We start from the raw sequence: 18,052 nt of genomic DNA, 5'->3' as shown, positions 1-18,052 counted from the left end.
CGGTCCTCTCTGCAAACCACCTGAGCGACCCAGGAACAACGCGGCTGCCGGGCCACCGTGGGGACCAGACGCCCAGGGCGGCAGGTGCAAAGGCGCCAGAGCCAGGGAGGCCAAACGCGCCCGCCCAGACTTTAGGGGTGCGGACCAGGCGCCGGCTGCCGCAGCCAGGTGGACGCTCCACCCGCCGGGACGCGTGTGGGCCATCCGGATCCCGGGGGATTCCGCGGGTGCGGGGCCTCGCGGCCTGGGCATCGGGATTGGCCCGCTGCTTCCCCCGGGAGCTGCTGATGCAAAGCCAGGTTGGGGCGGCCGGGCCCGGCCAGCGCCCTCTAGGCAGCGGAAGTGGCGCTTGCTTTACATCCGTCCTCCCCGCCTCGCAGAGTTGGGAGAAGGAAGGCTGGGGGGTGTGGAAAAATAAAAGGAAAAGTCCTTGCACCATGTAGACCCGCGCCCCCCACCCTGGCACCCGCGCCAGCCGGGGATCTCCCAGTCTGCGGCCATGAACGCGAGCAGCGAAGGCGAGAGCTTCCCGGGCTCGGTGCAAAGTAAGTGCTTTTCCGGGCGCAGTGCGCGCTCCGGGGCCCAGTGCGCGCTCCGGGGCCCGGGCCCAAGCACGTCTGCGACGCAGCGAGCAGGCCCGGGGCCCCGAAATCGGGGTGACGGCCCGGAACCGGCGTCTCGGGGACCGCGGCGCGCGCGCGGTGCAGGAGGCGCCCGTGTGGGTTTGGGGTCGGGGCACCCAACCCAGTCGGGGCACCCAACCCGGTTGGGGGCGCTCTCCGGCATTGAAGGCTCCCCTGGAAGGGAACCGTGGGGGAGGGCATGCATTTCAGACAATCGCCAACCCCTCGGGGCATTCCCCGCCCCCCGGCGGAGTTTGGAGGTGGATTTGGGGTAACCGCGGCAACGCTGATGGGAAACTTCTGTCTCGGTGGCCCCAAATCCTTGAAGTCTGGGGGCTCGGAGGATTTCACGAGATCTGGCCGGTTGGACTTGCAGGCTTACTGCAAAGCATTTTCCACATAAAAGGTGGAGATCTGAATGGGTAACGGGGCTGTGGTCGTTTTCTCTGAGTTTAGGGTTCATTTTAATTTTCTTAATGAGGACAGCCTTTTTCAAGTCCCTGATTTCGTCCGGCGCATTGTTTCCCTAAGAGTGGTCCAGAGAACGCAAACCAGCCACCTGGGAGCATGAGCGCTTATTTAAAAAAAAAAAAAAAAAAAGAAGAAGAAGAAGAAGGAGAAGAAGGCTCTCCAGACCCCACCCATCAGGTGGCGGGGTTGGAGTTTGAGGAGAACAGAGCGATCTGCCGGCCTTACCCTGGGGGATTCGAATGCACATTAAGTTTGAGAACCCCTGGCACAGAGGTTGGCAGACACCTAGCACGTCGTCAGCGCGTAGCTTGTTGGGTAGTTACTGTGAAACAATTTTGGAGACATTGGCTCCCAAACTTAGGTGTATATTCCTTGCGTAAGTTGTGAAAAGCTCAGATTTCCCTAAACACCAGTCCCCATTCACCCCATCTCCCTGTGACTCAGTATCTCCGAAGTGGGGCTCGGATGTGTCCGTTTAAACGAGTCCCCTCCCCCGCCCCCTCCCCCCGTTATTCTGATCCCAAGACGAGTTTGAAGAACTTGGCAAAGGTAAAGGCATTCTTTTTGTTGGTGGTGAGCATTCACTGCCCAGTGCTTTTTGTTCGTTTTTAATATGGTCTTAGTTACACATTTTCAGAGGGGATACTTTGAAATTCAGGTAGGGTACCTCAGTAATAACCCCACCAGGTGACATGCTGGGGCATGGGGATCCCTGTGGTGGCCTTTTACAAGCACCACCTCATTTAATCCTCAGTACCATCCTATGAAGCAGAAACTTCTCCCCATTTCTTCCTGAGTATCCATCCTATTTGATTATTAAGGAGCCCTCAGCTATGCAAGTCACTCTCTTGGTTCCTCATCCTCCTCTTAGCAGGGGCTCCTCAGTAGCTACAGGAGGGCGGTGTTTTAGTGAAGAAAAGGGACCATTCCTTCCATCCACTGATTTCAAAGTAAAGTGCACAGGGCGCTCTACAAACTGGTTTATAAAACATTACCATGATCAGCCCACAGTAGCTCTTCTTAGCAAATTAACCAAATTGTATTTCTACCTAAAGATGGAAGAGGGAAATGGGACATAAAACAAATGTTTTATAAATTTTCAAAAAATAATGAATCGTGGGAGTTCCCATTGTGGCTCAGTGGATTAAGAACCCGACATGGTGTCCTGATGGATGGGTTTGATCTCTGGCCTCGCTCAGTGGGTTTAGGATCCAGTGTTGCTGTGGCTGTAACCTAGGCCTGCAGCTGCAACTCCATTGTTGCCCGGAACTTCCATATGCTGCAGGTGTAGCCCTAAAAAGAAAAAAGAAAGAAAAATGCCAGACACAAATGATTCATGGATGCCAACCATATATGCACAAAGGTAGTTCTCATACTACTTAGATTTGGGGAAAATTGGAAATAATATAAAAACCTTACAATTATTGAGAAGTTCTGAGGCATGGAAAACATGGAATGGTGTGTTATATTTATAAAGAGATTTTAGTGATAAAACACAATGCTTATGTGATATTATGTGGGAAAAAATTAATTTACAATGCATTACGGTCTTAAATTTTTTTTAATTGAAAGAAAATATTTTGAATGAAAGAAAATATTTTGTAATGTTCATGGTACCCATAAGTGGAAAGAATGATTTCCTTCCTTCTCTTCCGTATTTTCTGTTATAAACATGAGTTTCCTTGTAATAAGGCAAAGAAAACTTTTTAAATAAAAATTCAAGTAGTCATATCAATTAGAGACTTATTGTGTTTATTTAACATACATTTATATAGCACTTTCTAATATAGTGTCAGGACTGTGTTAAGTGCTTTGGAAATGTTAATACAGCATTAACTCTTGGTATTATGACTATTGAGAAATAATGTCTCTGTCAGGAATGAATTTTGGCTACAAGTAACAAAACTGAACTATATTGGCCAAATGAGATATCTAGAATTGGTTAATTACAGGGTTGATTCAGGGGATCAGTGAAGTAGGCTTTGATTGAGATCTTAGCATTTACCTCATGGTTACATCATGGCTGCAGAAGTCCCTCACAACTCATTTGCATTCAAGGCCAGAAGAAGAGATGGACAGTGCCAACCATGTCAGCTCCCTGTTTATCATGAAAGCCACACTTTTCCCAGAAGCTCTTCCATCATTGTGCTGGAGGGGTTCCCAAATAGGTAGGGAACCAAGATTATTTAAACTACTGGTTCTCATGTTGAGGGAAGGGCTTAGAACAGTGAGGGCATGGGTTTTCATAATGACCAGGAAGTACAACTATTTTGTAGTTGGGATAGGAGATGGCTGCTGGTCTTTTGAAGTGCAGGGTAGTCCTGCACACTGAAGAACTTCCTTGCATAAAATACCGCTAGTGCCCCTGTGAGGAGCATCATTTGGGTCTGGGCACATCGCTGCTGGGACAGAGCTGGGATTCTGTTTGCCAGGAAGAAGAGGGGAGTGAAATAGATATTTAGCTAGCAAGTAGCCGCATCTGCCATCATTCCCTTTCCTCCCATGAATCTGGTTGGTATTGTAATTTCAGGCTATTTGGAATTAATCTGTGACTTTCCCTTTGCCCCGTGGAGTTCCAGGTGGCACAACCGTGCTGGTTGAGCTGACTCCTGACATTCATATCTGTGGCATCTGCAAGCAGCAGTTTAACAACCTGGATGCCTTTGTGGCTCACAAGCAAAGTGGCTGCCAGCTGACCAGCACGTCCGGGGCGACGCCCAGCACGGTCCAGTTTGTATCAGAGGAAACGGTGCCTGCCACCCAGACTCAGACCACCACGCGAACCATCACCTCAGAGACCCAGACGATCACAGGTAAGAATGGGGGATGCGGAAGTCACTTAGAGCTGGCCTGGCTATGCCCAAATGCCTCCGCAGAACTTGTTAAAAGTATAGACACCCAGGGTCCACCCCTAGGGTTGCTGATTCATTATTTTTAACAAGCTCCACTGGGAAGCCAGCTGCCCAGCCAGGTGTGGGAACTGCTAGGTTAAAGCATTACGTGGTAGCAGTTATAAATTGTTGTCACATGCGAAACAAAACAGACCCAAACCAGGTTTCTAAAACAAAAACCTACCTACTAAGAAAAAAAAATACTTGCAGGAAATGGTAAAAAAGGAAAAGTGGTTATTTTGGGTGGTGAGAATACATGTATGATTCCTGAATTTGCATTATTTGTGTAAAGGGGCAAAACATGATTTTTCAAAACCTATAAACAGGCATTGATGCCTTCCCTCCCTTGTACTGCCAACCAGGAAAACAGAAAAGTTCATCCTAGTTCTTGGTTGTGTACAAAATACATTGCAGATGGATCCACATCTTAAATGTGCACAATGCAGCTGTGAAAGTTCTGGAGTGAAAACTATACACACACACACAGACACACACACACACACACACACCTACCTGTACTTATACCTGTGTGATCTGCCTTAAGGGACCAGACAGGTAACTTTAAAAATAGGAAGTAACCCACTTGGGAGATAGCAGACACACTGTTGGATCCTGTGGGGAAGTGAAAAATATATTCCTTAGATAAAGGCATTCAAATTTTTAAATTGAAATATATATTGATTAATATTGTGCCTACCAAGGAAGGATTCCTTCCCTTGAAAGAAAAACAATTATGTCATATGATTGCAAATAAAGTTACTATTTTTCCAATGTAAAAACAATGTATAAAAAAGTCAAACAGGAGTTCCCATCATGGCACAGCTGAAACGAATCCAACTAGGAACCATGAGATTGCAGGTTTGATCCCTGGCCTCCCTCAGTGGGTTAAGGATCCGGCATTGCCATGAACCGTGGTGTAGGTTACAGATGCGGCCTGGATCTGGCCTTGCAGTGGCTGTGGTGTAGGCTAGCAGCTACAGCTGATTGGACCCCTAGCCTGGGAACCTCTGTATGCTGCGGGTGCGGCCCTGGAAAAGACAAAAAAAGACAAAAAAAAAAAAAAAAAAGCTCAAGGGAGTTCCCATTATGTTGCAGTGATTAATGAATCCAACTAGGAACCATGAGGTTGTGGGTTCGATTCCTGGCCTCATTCAGTGGGTCAAGGATCTGGTGTTGTCCTGAGCTGTGGTGTAGGTCGCAGAGGCGGCTCGGATTCCGCATTGCTGTGGCTGTGGTGAGTTCGGCAGCTACAGCTCCGATAAGACCCCTCGCCCGGGAACCTCCATATGCTGAGGGTGTGGGCCTAGAAAAGATTAAAAAAAAAAAAAAAAGGTCAAACAACTGGAGGAAAAAAATTGCAGCACATATATGACTAAGGTCTAATGCCTCTCATATATAAAGAACTCCTAAAAGTCAATAAAAGAACCAAATGGAAAAGTCAGCGGAGTTCCTGCTATGGCTTAGCAGTAATGAGTCTGACTAGCATCCATGAGGATGCAGGTTTGATCTCTGGTCTTGCTCAGTGGGTTAAGGATCCAGTGTTGTCATGAGCCGTGGTGTAGGTCACAGACATGACTCAGATCCCACATTGCTGTGGCTGTGACTTAGGCTGGTGGCTGTGGTGTAGGCCAGCAGCTGTGGCTCTGATTCGACTCCTAGCCTGGGAACCTCCATATGCTACAGGTGCCACCCTAAAAAAGACAAAAAAAAAAAGGAAAAAAGGAAAAGTCAGCAAAGGGCAGCAGATTATATCCAAGGGTCACTAAACACAAAAAGATGCTCCACTGCCTTAGTAATTAAAGAACTGCAAAGCAAATACTGCTTTCCTTTCCTTTCTGGAAATGTAAATTCATATTACCTAGGCAATTTTGTGATCTCTCCCAAACTTTAAATCTTACACTTAAAATCTTTCAAATGTTAAAATGTACAGAAACACATCTACCCATTAAGTGCACTTCTGGGTATTTATCCCATAAAGTTTGATAAACAAATGTACAAGCATATTTGCTTAGAGCATTTTCTATAAAGAAAATAGAACTGGGAGTTCCCATCGTGGCGCAGTGGTTAACGAATCCGACTGGGAACCATGAGGTTGTGGGTTCGATCCCTGCCCTTGCTCAGTGGGTTAACAATCCAGCATTGCCGTGAGCTGTGGTGTGGGTCGCAGATGCAACTTGCATCCTGCGTTGCTGTGGCCCTGATGTAGCCCAGTGGCTAGAGCTCCGATTTGACCCCTAGCCTGGGAACCTCCATATGCCGCGGGAGCGGCCCAAGAAATGGCAAAAAGACAAAAAAAAAAAAAAGAAAGAAAAAAGAAAATAGAACTGTCATATGTACCTGTCAAGAGGAAATTAGATGCATAAATACCAGAGATGAATAATGAATAATAATCTAATGATAGATAAATTCAGATAGTAGAATATTATTTCACTTTGAAAAGGAGACGTAAACCTGTGTACAGACATAGATTTTCCAGGTATGTGTAAAAGGCATACACATATAGTATTATGTTCAAGGAAAGCTTCTATAACTAGAAGGAGGCAGGTAAAGTTAATGAGAGAAGTAAGCTGTGTGTGAGGTATTAGGGAGTAGTAGGGACTGTGGTAAAGTAGAGAAAGCTGCTCTTTGGATCCTTTCAGATATTTGGGTTTCTCTGAGAAACTGAAAAATGTAAAATTTCTCAGATTTTAAAACTTTGTTGGCCTCAGTACATCCATGAGACTGATTGAGCCCTCCAGCAGCTTCTGGCTTATTCTCAGTGTTTACTAAAGAGTAAGTCTGGAGCAGAGGAATGGTCTGAAGTGGGGGTATCAACTTTTTACCTTATCAGTTGTATATTGGCGTGGGGGTCTGAATTTTTTGGCTATAAGCAAAGTTTTGTGGTTGTTTCCCTAATGCATCCAAAATAATGTTTCTGCTGAATTTTTCAGCTTTGAAATATAATTGATCACCTTGCAAACCTTAATAAGATTACCTTGAGGGCTTCCCACTTTTTCCTGAATTTATCCTAATTCTCATCTTAGAGGCATCACCCGGAAAGTGTTAAAACTGAAAACCACCTTACCGATGGGCCTGGTACAACCTTCTCATTTTACAGCTGGACAGAGTGGGGCTGTGCCTGGGGATGAGACATGGCCAGGGTCTCACTGCAAGTCAGGACAGTCCTGGGATGTCAGTGCTTTGGCCTTTACCCTAGTGGCCTTCTCCCTGAAGCCAAACAGTGTTTGGTTACCTGTCCTCAAAAATAAATCCCCAGTGAGTGGAGTTCCCTGGTGGCGCAGCAGGTTAAGGAGCCAGCATTGTCACTGCTGTGGCTTGAGTTGCTGCTGTGGCATGGGTTCAACCCCTGGCCTAGAAACTTCCACATACTGTGGGTGTAGCGCCACAAAAACCCATAACTCCCAGAAGCCCCACACACCAGGAGTGAAGCCTGTGACACAAGACCCCAGCCCGAGGAGGCTTCCAGGCAATCCGTACATTACTCACGGCCATTGCATCTTTCTGGGTTCAGAGCCTTCGCTCAGAAATACCTCTCTTCTGGAGTTCCCGTCGTGGCGCAGTGGTTAACGAATCTGACTAGGAACCATGAGGTTGCAGGTTCGGTCCCTGTCCTTGCTCAGTGGGTTAACGATCCGGCGTTGCCGTGAGCTGTGGTGTAGGTTGCAGACGCGGCTCGGATCCCGAGTTGCTGTGGCTCTGGCGTAGGCTGGTGGCTACAGCTCCGATTCAACCCCTAGCCTGGGAACCTCCACGTGACGCGGGAGCGGCCCAAGAAATAGCAACAACAACAACAAAAAGACAAAAGACCAAAAAAAAAAAAAAAAGAAATACCTCTCTTCTGGCTATAATGGAAAAAATAAAAATCATTTAAAATTAAAAAAAGAAAAAAAGAAATACCTTTCCTCCTGAAATACCTTTCCCACCTTTACCTGGCGGACCCCAACTCATCCTCAGATTGCACACAGAGGATGTGGCTTCGTCTCTGGACACTCCTCTCCCCTCTGAACTGCAGCAGCCGTGATGATGTCCTTTCTGTTACCACATGAGCCGTTCTTATGTCTCAGAGCCTTTGTACATGTTGTTCCCTCCTCCTGGCACTGACTTCATGCTTGTGTGTGTGTCAGAGCTGGGTGTACACGCCTTGCCTTTCCTCAAAGGCATTTACACATGCGTGCACACTGTTCTCTCAGACCAGGTCAGGTCCCTGTACTTAAACAATTATTTGTAGAACAAACTTAAATTCTATCCCATCACTGAACCATAAGTACCATGCAGGCAGGGCTGCACCCCTCATGTTCACCATGCAACAGCACCATATTCTAAGGTTTTTTTTTTTTTTGCTTTTTACGGCTGCACCTGCAGCATATGGAGGTTCCCAGGCTAGGGGTCAAATCAGAGCTACAGCTGTTGGCCTACACCACAGCCACAGCAATGCCAGATCCAAGCCATGTCTGTGACCTATACCACAGGTCACGGCAATGCCAGATCCTTAACCCACTGAGTGAGGCCAGGGATCAAACCCGCAACCTCATGGTTAGCAGTCGGATTCGTTTCCACTGTACCACAACAGGAACATCTAAGCTATTATTCTTTGTGGAGTGAATGCACAGTGGCCCAAATCTCACGTCCATAAGTGAAGCTGAGCCACACCAGATAACAGCTCCTTCTTCTGTCCTGGATCTTTGCTCAGAGGCGTTCATCCTCCTCTTAGCATCTCTGTTGCCGTTGCTCACACTGACCACGCCTCAGTTTTGACTACTGCTCTGTATGCTCAGGCCAGACCTGGAATCCTCTTTGGGTCCTGCTGACAATGGCACCAGCTGCACAGTGTTGACAGGAGCTCCCAGTCCACTGCTGGACTTTTATCCCAGTCTTGCCACCCTGGCCCATGGGCCAGCCACTTCCTCTGCTGTAGAAAAGAGTTAGCTTGGTACCCAACACTATTGGGTAATGGCGTTAGGTGCTTAATACCTAATACCACTGGGTTATTATGAGGACTCTGTGATAACCCACAGGGGACCTGGGACAGAGTCATTAGGCTCAATAAACGACCACTTTTATTAATGGAGAGATGAGTGAGCAGTGGTGAGCAGATGATGAATTTGCAGGCCGCCGTGTCTCCGCTCGACTTAGCTGGTCTTCCTGATCACACCTGCATCTCTGACATAAAACAAACAGAATCTTGCTTTTTGTCCCTTTCCTTTACACGATTTAAATAGTTTGATTTTTCTGGGCCTGACTCCCCTGAAGTTTGGGCTTCAGTGTTGCACAAGAGGCCATTTCCAGACCTGCCTGTGAACCCTTGATTCCCCCAGGGAGCTTATTAAAGATACCAGTTCCCCAGGCTGCACCTCTGAATCCGAGTTGATGAGGCTCGGGCATCTGCATTTTTAACAAGCTCCCAGGGGCTTCCGGAGCCTTGACCCAGCCTGAGAGTCGTTCACTGCCCCAGGCCACAGTCCGAGTTCCTCAGCCTGGCAGATTCCTCTAAATACTGGCATCCAGGAATTCTCTGGGCATCTTCGGAGCGCTGGGTCACAGGTTCGATCCCCAGCCTGGCACAGTGAGTTAAGGCTCTGGTGTTGCCACAGCTGTGGCATAGATCAGACCTTCAGCTGGGATCTGATCCCTGGCCCAGGAACTCCTTATGCTATGAGGAGGCCAGAAATGAATGAATGAATAAACAAATCAATCAATCAATAATACTGGCATCCAGACATCGTTCAGGGCTGTTTGTCTGTCTTCAGTCCTTGATTAAACCAGATTCTTCCTCACTCAGCTCTTAGGTCTTCTCTCCACCCAGTAACATTTGGATATGCAGTAAAATGCATTCTCTGCCCACTCGCTTTGAAAGGTGCCTGTTTGGCATTTTGGAACTTTCCCATAGGAGCCGTAAAATTAGATACTGATGCTGGTGTAAATGTTAGCATCTTACACACATTTTCTAAGTTCATGGCTTAAAGTTAGGGGGCTTTGGAGTCAAGCCGCTGAATCTGAGTCTTGGCTGCAGAAAGCCTTAGGAGCTGTGTGACCAGTGCTAATTCTAAGAGCGCTTGGTGTCTCATTTTTAGAGCGGGGACAGTGTAAATCACCCACCATTCAATAAAATGTTAAAAAATGAAAAGTTAACATTAGAAAATTAAAAATTAAAAAAAATAAAGGGGGGACAAGAATAAATAGAAAGGCCACAGACCTTCGTAGTGAGGAGTCTGGGGTCTAGAGCCAGACTGCCTGGTTCCAATCCCGGCTGCTAACCAGGTAACCTTGGGCAGATGATGCAGTGTCTCCATTTTCCCATCTGTAAAATGGGAGCAATGACTGTCCTCACCTCAGAGGGCCCCAGCTGGGCTTCTGAGCACTCCCACCTGGAAGACAGAGCTGTCAGGGTTAGCTCTCATTACTTAGCGAATTAGGGGGCTGTGCGAATTAAATGAAACTGCACATGGAGAATTTTGCCTAAGGCCTGGCTCATGGCAAGCCCCTAGCCAATATTTGTTGAATTATCACTGAACCTAGAGTGATCTTTCCTGCCTCTTCTGCTTAATTCGTACTTTTTTAGGTTCCAAGTTAAAAGTCACCTCCACCTGGAAGCTAGCCATGATTTCCAACCCCCTGCCCTGCCCCGCCCTACCCCGCCACCCCTGAGGTTAGGGCTTCACTGCTTCCCCCGCCAACACTTAACACTTGTTGCAATTTATTTGGTAACAAGCAGTCTTTAGTCAGAGAAGTGAATTCAGATGCACCCGGGGAACAGGCTGTGACCATGAATGCAGTGTCAGATCCGCTGTGATGGGGAGTGGGCAGGCCTGTGACACCCCCTGAGGAGGAGGAAAGCAGCCCCGAGATTGAGCCAGGAAGCATCGGAAGCACTGCCAGCTGAGCTGGCGTTCCCAGGTGGGCTATGCTGTTCTCCTGTTGAATACAAACAGTGTAGCAGGACCTCGCCATGAGACAGGGGCCACTCTGTGACTGGTGGAACAGGACGAAAACAAAACCGCTCCGTCATCACATCCAAGTCACAGAACACTAGATGTCCCTGCTCCCCGGCTAATCAGAGTGCCTGTTACAGCTTTAGCCTCCTCTGCTTGTTGGTGATAGTTATTAAGGTATCAAATCAGGGAGTTCCCGTCGTGGCGCAGTGGTTAACGCATCTGACTAGGAACCATGAGGTTGCGGGTTCGATCCCTGGCCTTGCTCAGTGGGTTAAGGATCCGGGGTTGCCGTGAGCTGTGGTGTGGGTCGCAGATGTGGCTCAGATCCCGCGTTGCTGTGGCGTAGGCCGGCGGCTACAGCTCTGATTAGACCCTAGCCTGAGAACCTCCATATGCCTCAGGAGCAGCCCTAGAAAAAGGCAAAAAGACAAAAAAACAAAGCAAAAACAACAAAAAAAACAACGAAAAACAAAAAACAAAGTTATCAAATCATAGACTTATCTCCACTTCCCAACAGCCTCCAGTGCAGGCTTCCTTGCTCCTCCCCCCAAAGTTATCTTACCTGAACCCCAAACCTCTAATACTCTAAGTCTTTTCTAGCACCCTCTTACTGAGCCCCTCTGCGGCTCCCTGGGGTGAGGTTTCCCTCGTTGTAACGAGTCATCAACTTATTCAACTCCAGGTGTGTTCCTGGCCAGAAGTCATTGACCTGAGGAGACTCAGCCCACTTAATTGATTTTGGTTTTTTGGTCGCACCCATGGCATGTAGAAGCTCCCGGGCCGGGAATTGAACCCCACTGCTATGCCACAGCAGTGACTCCAGCCACAGCAGGCACAACTGGTTCCTTAACCCACTAGGCCACCAGGGAACTCCCATCTAATTGATTTTGAAAGCCTTAAAAAAAAAAAATAAAGAAAAATATGAAGGCTCAATGTGGCCTGTGGGCCTCAAAGTCGTGGTCTGATTTCTAGTTTACCAGACTGTAAGTCTCAAGCAAGCAGAGACTAAGTCTGTCTCGTTATCCTCCCACCCAGCACCGGGCCTGGCGCATGCTAGGTGCTCAATAAAACAGTTAGCAAGTGAGGGCAGGAAGGGGCAGCTGTAAGGATTAAATTTGTTAAGAGTGCAAGCCATTCATGGCGTGGTGGCTGCCCCATCGTGAGGGCCCAGGGAGGGCAGCTGGGGGACTGGGGTGGGCCAGATGCTGGAACCGAGATAAAGGAGATGCTTGGCCCTGAAGAATTCCAAGCTCATCAGGGAGGGGAGGAGAATTTCGTTGTAAGACATACAAGCCCAGCCATCTGTGACAGGTACAGCCTCGTGCAGAGGCGTAGTAGATTGGTCCCAGTGGGGAACATGATGAGTGAGATTAAATGGAGAACAGGCTTTGAGAAGCTCACCGGCTTTTGGGAGGAAGATGGTGGGAAGGGGGCTTTTCTTCCTGGAGGTCTGGAGGTGGAGCAGCTCAGGGCGTGATCCGGTGACAGCAGCTGGAGATGCCACAGGGAGTACATGGTAGAAGCTCTGCTTTGACTCTGGCCTTTATTCTGAAGGAGCTGGGGAGCCATTGAAGGTTGTTGAGCGTGTGAGTCATTTCGTAAGACAAACTGTATAATGATTTGCCAGGAGGACCTGGCAAATAATTATCTGGCAATAATAATCATGACACCAGCAGCTATTTTCCTATAGTGCTGATTGTATGCCAGGCACTTTTCTCAGTACTCGAAATAGTTTTTCATGCCTTAAACTGTTAGGAATTTAAATTTAACCTTTAATTTAAAAGATTAAATTTTCACAGCGTAAGTTAGGTGCTAAGAATTATTAGCTCCATTTTACCCATGATGTACTAAAGCACAAAGGAATTAAATACTTGACCAAGGTGACAGAGCCAGAACATGGCAGAAAAGGGCCTCAAAGCCAGGCTGCCTGGCTGCAGACTCTTTGCACTTGACCATACCACATCACCCCTTGGGAAAGTCCTCACTGCCATATTTCTAAAAGAACCACCTACAGCTTCGGTGAAAAATGCAGGTGCCCAGCCCGCACCTTAAGGATATCATCTGGGACCATCTGAGCAGAGTCCTGGGAATGGGAACCAGCCAGTGAGGGCTTGGGTTAGTTTCCATGCTTTCAGTTGCTCTTAGTAACACTCAGCTACAAGAGGGCTGGACTGAAAGACATTGCTTTTCTCAGGACAAGAACCAGCATGGCAGACCTAGAGTTTTTTGCATCTTCTGGCTGTCCTCAGCCAGAGTCCTCCTCATGGCCACAAGGTGGCTGCTACAGCCCTCAGCCTCAAGTCTTCACTCAGCCCTGCCCACGAACGGGGAAAGGGGAAGCTTCTCTTTATCAGACGGGAAGCACTTCTCCAGAAACTCCCAGCCCATTGGCTAGGATAGGTAACATGCCCACTTCCCATGCCCCGTCCCACTGCCTCGGAGGTAGCCAGGCGAGGAAGCGACAAGGAGGAGGGGCTTAGTGGAATCCAATCCCAAGTCCCCCTGCAGAGCCACACACCTGCCACTACTGGATTAGAATAGACTAGAGCAGGAGTACTCACAGCCGGCATGCAGAAGAATTACCTGGAAAACCTGCTTAAAACTACAACTATAAATATACCAGACAATACCCAGATCACGGCATCAGAATCTCTGGTACATGATCCATTTTTGAGAACCACTGGACCAGGAGAAAGGCCAGAAACGACCAAACCACACTATTTTAGCCCGGGTTTCTAATTCCAGGACAACGCGGGTCTGATTGGTCCAGCTTCTGTGCAGGTGCCTCCCCTAGGCCAATCAGCTGCGGCAGAGAGAGGGGGGTGGGACGAGGCTCACCCTGCATGGAACAGGGGGTGGTTGGGCTGATGTGCCCAGGCGGGATGTGCCAGGTGGGGAAAACCCTTTAGAGTAGCATGAGACAACTCTTCCTGGCAGCGTGAGGTGGATTTTCTCTCAGAAGGTCAATTCTGCATTTGAATCAAGTCCCCTAAATGGGAATCCCAAGCAAGGACAGTATGGGGAGAAACAAGCAATAGCTTGGACTGTATGACATCGAAGGAATATCCTTAATGTGTGAAGGTCGTTTATAAGTCAGTGAGTCAGAAACCAATAGGGAAAAAAAAAAAAAGAGCTGCAACCCTGAGTAGACAGTTCATGAAGAAGGTGTGTGAATGGATAAAATATGGTGCAAAGGGATTACTCTTCACCCATGATGAAAGAAATGCAAATTAAACTAAACCGATCTTGTTTTGTCCTGTCAGATACTCTGTGTGGCAGCCAAGGTGAGGGGGAGAATGTACATGGATTTAGATTTTCTGGAAGGGTCCTTTTTTTTTTTTTTTTTGCTTTTTGCTTTTGGGGGCCTCACCCTCGGCATATGGAAGTTCCCAGGCAAGGGGTCGAATCAGAGCTACAGCTGCCGGCCACAGCCACAGCCGCAGCCACAGCCACTCAGGATCCAAGCCGCGTATGTGACCAACGCCCCAGCTCACGGCAACTCTTGATCCATAACCTGCTGAGCAAGGCCAGGGATCAAACCTGAGTCCTCCTGGATACTAGTCAGATTCATTTCCACTGTGCCACAACGGGAACTCCCTGGAAGGGGCTTATAATTATGAATCACTAAACAATAAAATGATCATTCTGTTTTGACCTAGTTCTTCAGCTTTGAGGAAGATATCCAGAAACTAGAGAGAAGTTAGAACTTGCGGGTAGGTGTTGCTTATAAAGGTAAACACCTAGAAACCAACTCAGTGTCCAAAAAAGGAGAATGGTTAATTTAACTGTGACAACCAAAATGGTGACATATCACGTAGCCATACGAACCTGTGTTTTGGATGAATGATAACATGGTAAAATGCTTGCACCTAGTAAAATTGTTTAATAAACTGTTAAGTTGTTTAATAAAAAAGAGTAAGAAACACTTTAAGCCACGAGCACGGATTTATACTTTTAAAATCTATGTAAAAAGAATGCATTAGCCATTTGGTCCATCGTGAATTCAGCCGGTGTTCTCTGAGCCGTTGCACTGTGCCAGATTCTGTGTGAGGTGCTGGGAGACAAACAGTTGTCCTTCCCTGGCTCATCCAACCGACTGGAGGAGATGCGTGAAATACTTTCCCAAATGACTGCTTAACTGCAATAGAGACGAGAGCTCTGTCGGACAAGTGCCGTGTGTAGGGGCTCAGCACGGGGCCGTTTTTCTTCTCCACACATTTCTGTATTCCCCAGATTCTCTGCAATTCGCATTTACCCTTTTTGGAAAAAAAAAATAACACATTTTTCATTTTCAAAAAGAGAAAGGGATTTTTAAATTTGTGAGCTTTTAAGCTGGAGAAGGTAGAGGCCGAGTAGCTTGGGACCCAAGAACGTCTTCAGACATTTGAAAAGCGATTTTGTGAGCCAGGAGCTATAATTGGCCCCGGTGAACCCAGAGGGTCCAAGACACCCGTGGGTCCCAACCGCCGGGAGAGATTTGGATTGCCTTGAAGTTCATGTGACAGTCTTACTTTTTAAACAACGTCATGAGTGAACAACTGAACACCCAGGGTGCTCCTGCTGCAAACAGGGTTGGCGTATAAAAAAACACACGTCCTGCACTCCTGGGCACACGGGCCAGCCAGGGGGAGCCCGGCGGCAACCACAAACCCAGAAGCAGGTGTGAGGCCGTGAGCGGCTGGGGATGTTGGGGGAGGGGTGGGTGCTGCTCTGGCTAAACACTGAACTGGATTGTTAAGAGCCATGCCTGAGGGGGAGACAAGGCCTTGAGCTCTTGCAAAAAGTTAGAAATGAGACCTCCTTCTCTACGGGGGAGAATGGCCCTGGCTGTCTGCAGCTTCTGTGAAAAGAGGGGCTTAAGAACATTCTTCCCTGGGGGTGGGTCATACCCTCTGCTCTTCTCCACTCTGCAGACCTGGGTGCTTGGGGTGGTCCCTGCTGTCTGCATGTCTCCTGGGCACTCTGGAGGTTCCCCAGGGCCACTGCCACTATTTATGCCAAGTCTGAAGACAGACAAGGGACTAACTCTTATTGTGTAACATTATAGCGCTATCAGCTGATAGATAACTTTGCAGCACTCAGGGTGTGCCCAGCTGGCTGTGTCTTAACCTCCTTATGGCTTGACTGGAGCAATAAGGTCTAGGCTGTAAGGTCACCGAAGAGCAGAAAAGGGACTTGGTCGAGACCCCACAGCTAATGAGCAGTGGAGACACAAGTTGGTCCCAGGCTGGTGTGACTACACCCCCCCACCCCCCACACACAAAACCTTGAAATGAAGGGCCACTCTGACGTCAGACCACACACAGATGCCCAAAGGGACTGAGGCAGCCCCTTAGAGATCAAGGCCACCTGAAGGCTTTCCCTGGGCTGCGGGTTCCTTCCAGACCCACTGTAAAGAAGCCAAGTGTATGTGTATGTAAGGGGGGAATGGGAGGAAGTGGCCTTGATAAAGCCAGCAGGGAGCTCCACCCTGGGGTAACTGGGTGCCCCGGTGCCCCTTTGTTAACTGTGCCATTCCAGACACCTGCAGCCGAATGCTATTAATAGTTCCGGGCTTCCATGTTCTGTATGGAAATGTCACATCCTCCCTGAATCCTTCCCAGAGCACCTGCTTAAAACTGCATTCCCCCCACCATCCCCTGGACCCTTCCCTGCTTTCTTTTTCTCCATAGCGTGTAGCTACACAGTGCAGATTTAAATTATTTATTGCCTGCACCCCTCCCAGCTAGAGCGTCCGCTCCAGGCAGGCAGGGATTTTTGTCCCTTTGGCTCTCTGGTGTGTTTCTCGTACTTAGACTAGTGCCTGGCCCACAGCAGGTGCTGAGTAAATCAATGAACAATGACAACAGCAGTAACAGTTTCACATGGCCATCTCCAGCCCTCACCACAGCCCTAGGAGACGGGAAGAGAAATTGTTCTCATTCCCCAGGTGGGGAAACAGGCTGGGAGAAAACTTAAGAGTCCAGACTCTTCAGCAAAAACCCCCTCTGGTCCAGGAGCTGTCGACCGTGGGGTGACTCAAGGGGGATTAGCGCCTGCCCCACAAACGATCCTTGCAGTTGGGTGCCTGACTCCCTGTGCTTCCTGCTGCCTCCCCAGGACACCCAAGGCCAGGCAACAAAGGCAAAAACAGACAAATGAGAAGCCGTCCAACGTCTGTGCATCTAAGGAAGTGACCAGTAGAATGGAAAGGGGCCCGTGGAATGGGAGGAAATATTTGCAAACCATGTATCTGAGAAGGCATCCATATCCAGGAATATTTGGCGTTCCTGTTGTGGCTCAGCAGGTTAAGAATCCAGCAGAGTCCGTGAGGATTCGGGTTCAATCCCTGGCCTCCTTCAGAGGTTAAGGATCCAGCCTTACAACAAGCTTTGATGTAGGTCACAGTTGTGGCTCAGATCCAGTGTTACTGTGGCTGTGGCGTGGGCCTCAGCTGCAGCTCCAATTCAACCCCTAGCCTAGGAACTTCCATATGCTGCAGGTGCAGCCCTGAAAACAAAACAAAACAAAACCCAGAATATTTGGAGTTCCCATCTTGGCTCAGCGGAAATGAATCTGACTGGTATCCATGAGGACCCAGGTTCGACCCCTGGCCTCAATCAGTGGGTTAAGGATCCGGCGTTGCCGTGAACTGTGGTGTAGGTAGCAGACATGGCTCGGCTCCCGAGTTGCTGAGGTTGTGGTGTAGGCCGGCAACTACAGCTCCAATTCGACCCTTAGCCTGGGAACCTCCATATGCCACAGGTGCACCCCTAAAAACAAAACAAAAACCCCAGAATGTTCATGTTTCCCTTTACCGTGACTCACCGTGAAAGCGATGCTGAGGCTTGTGATGGAGGGGCAGGTGGACCGTTAAGAGACAGAGCCCTGCCACTCTCCCAGGAGGGTGGACCACAGGTTCAGGAGCATCCAGGGCCCAGCCCTGACCTCCCAGGAGGCTGTGACAACTCACAGCTGAGCTGCAGGGAGGGCCTGGCCCCTCACAACCCCTTCCCACCCCAGCGCCGTCCAGCCTTCTTTTTGGTCAAAAAGTGGCAGAGCAACAAGCTGGGAGGTGGTGACAGCATGACCATCCTAGTTTCATCACCAGAGGTCCCATGTCCCGGGGAAGCCTCAGTCCCAGGCAGAGGGAGGC

General features: G+C 48.6%; 1 protein-coding gene across 3 annotated transcripts in view; it reads left to right on the top strand.

Annotated features, from left to right (window-relative positions):
* Window positions 357–18,052, top strand: part of ZFP64 (ZFP64 zinc finger protein) — a 95,567-nt gene continuing 77,871 nt past the window's right edge. Inside the window, 2 exon segments of one of the 3 annotated variants that reach the window (NM_001113449.1) lie at window positions 357–545; window positions 3,668–3,907. In NM_001113449.1, coding sequence (NP_001106920.1) covers window positions 500–545; window positions 3,668–3,907 — 286 coding nt within the window. In that variant the 5' untranslated portion in view covers window positions 357–499. 3 annotated transcript variants of the gene reach the window in all.

The sequence above is a fragment of the Sus scrofa genome, chromosome 17 (assembly GCF_000003025.6).
Source record: "Sus scrofa isolate TJ Tabasco breed Duroc chromosome 17, Sscrofa11.1, whole genome shotgun sequence".
NCBI classification, from domain to species: Eukaryota; Metazoa; Chordata; class Mammalia; order Artiodactyla; family Suidae; genus Sus; species Sus scrofa.
This window is presented reverse-complemented; position numbering and strand designations above follow the sequence as displayed.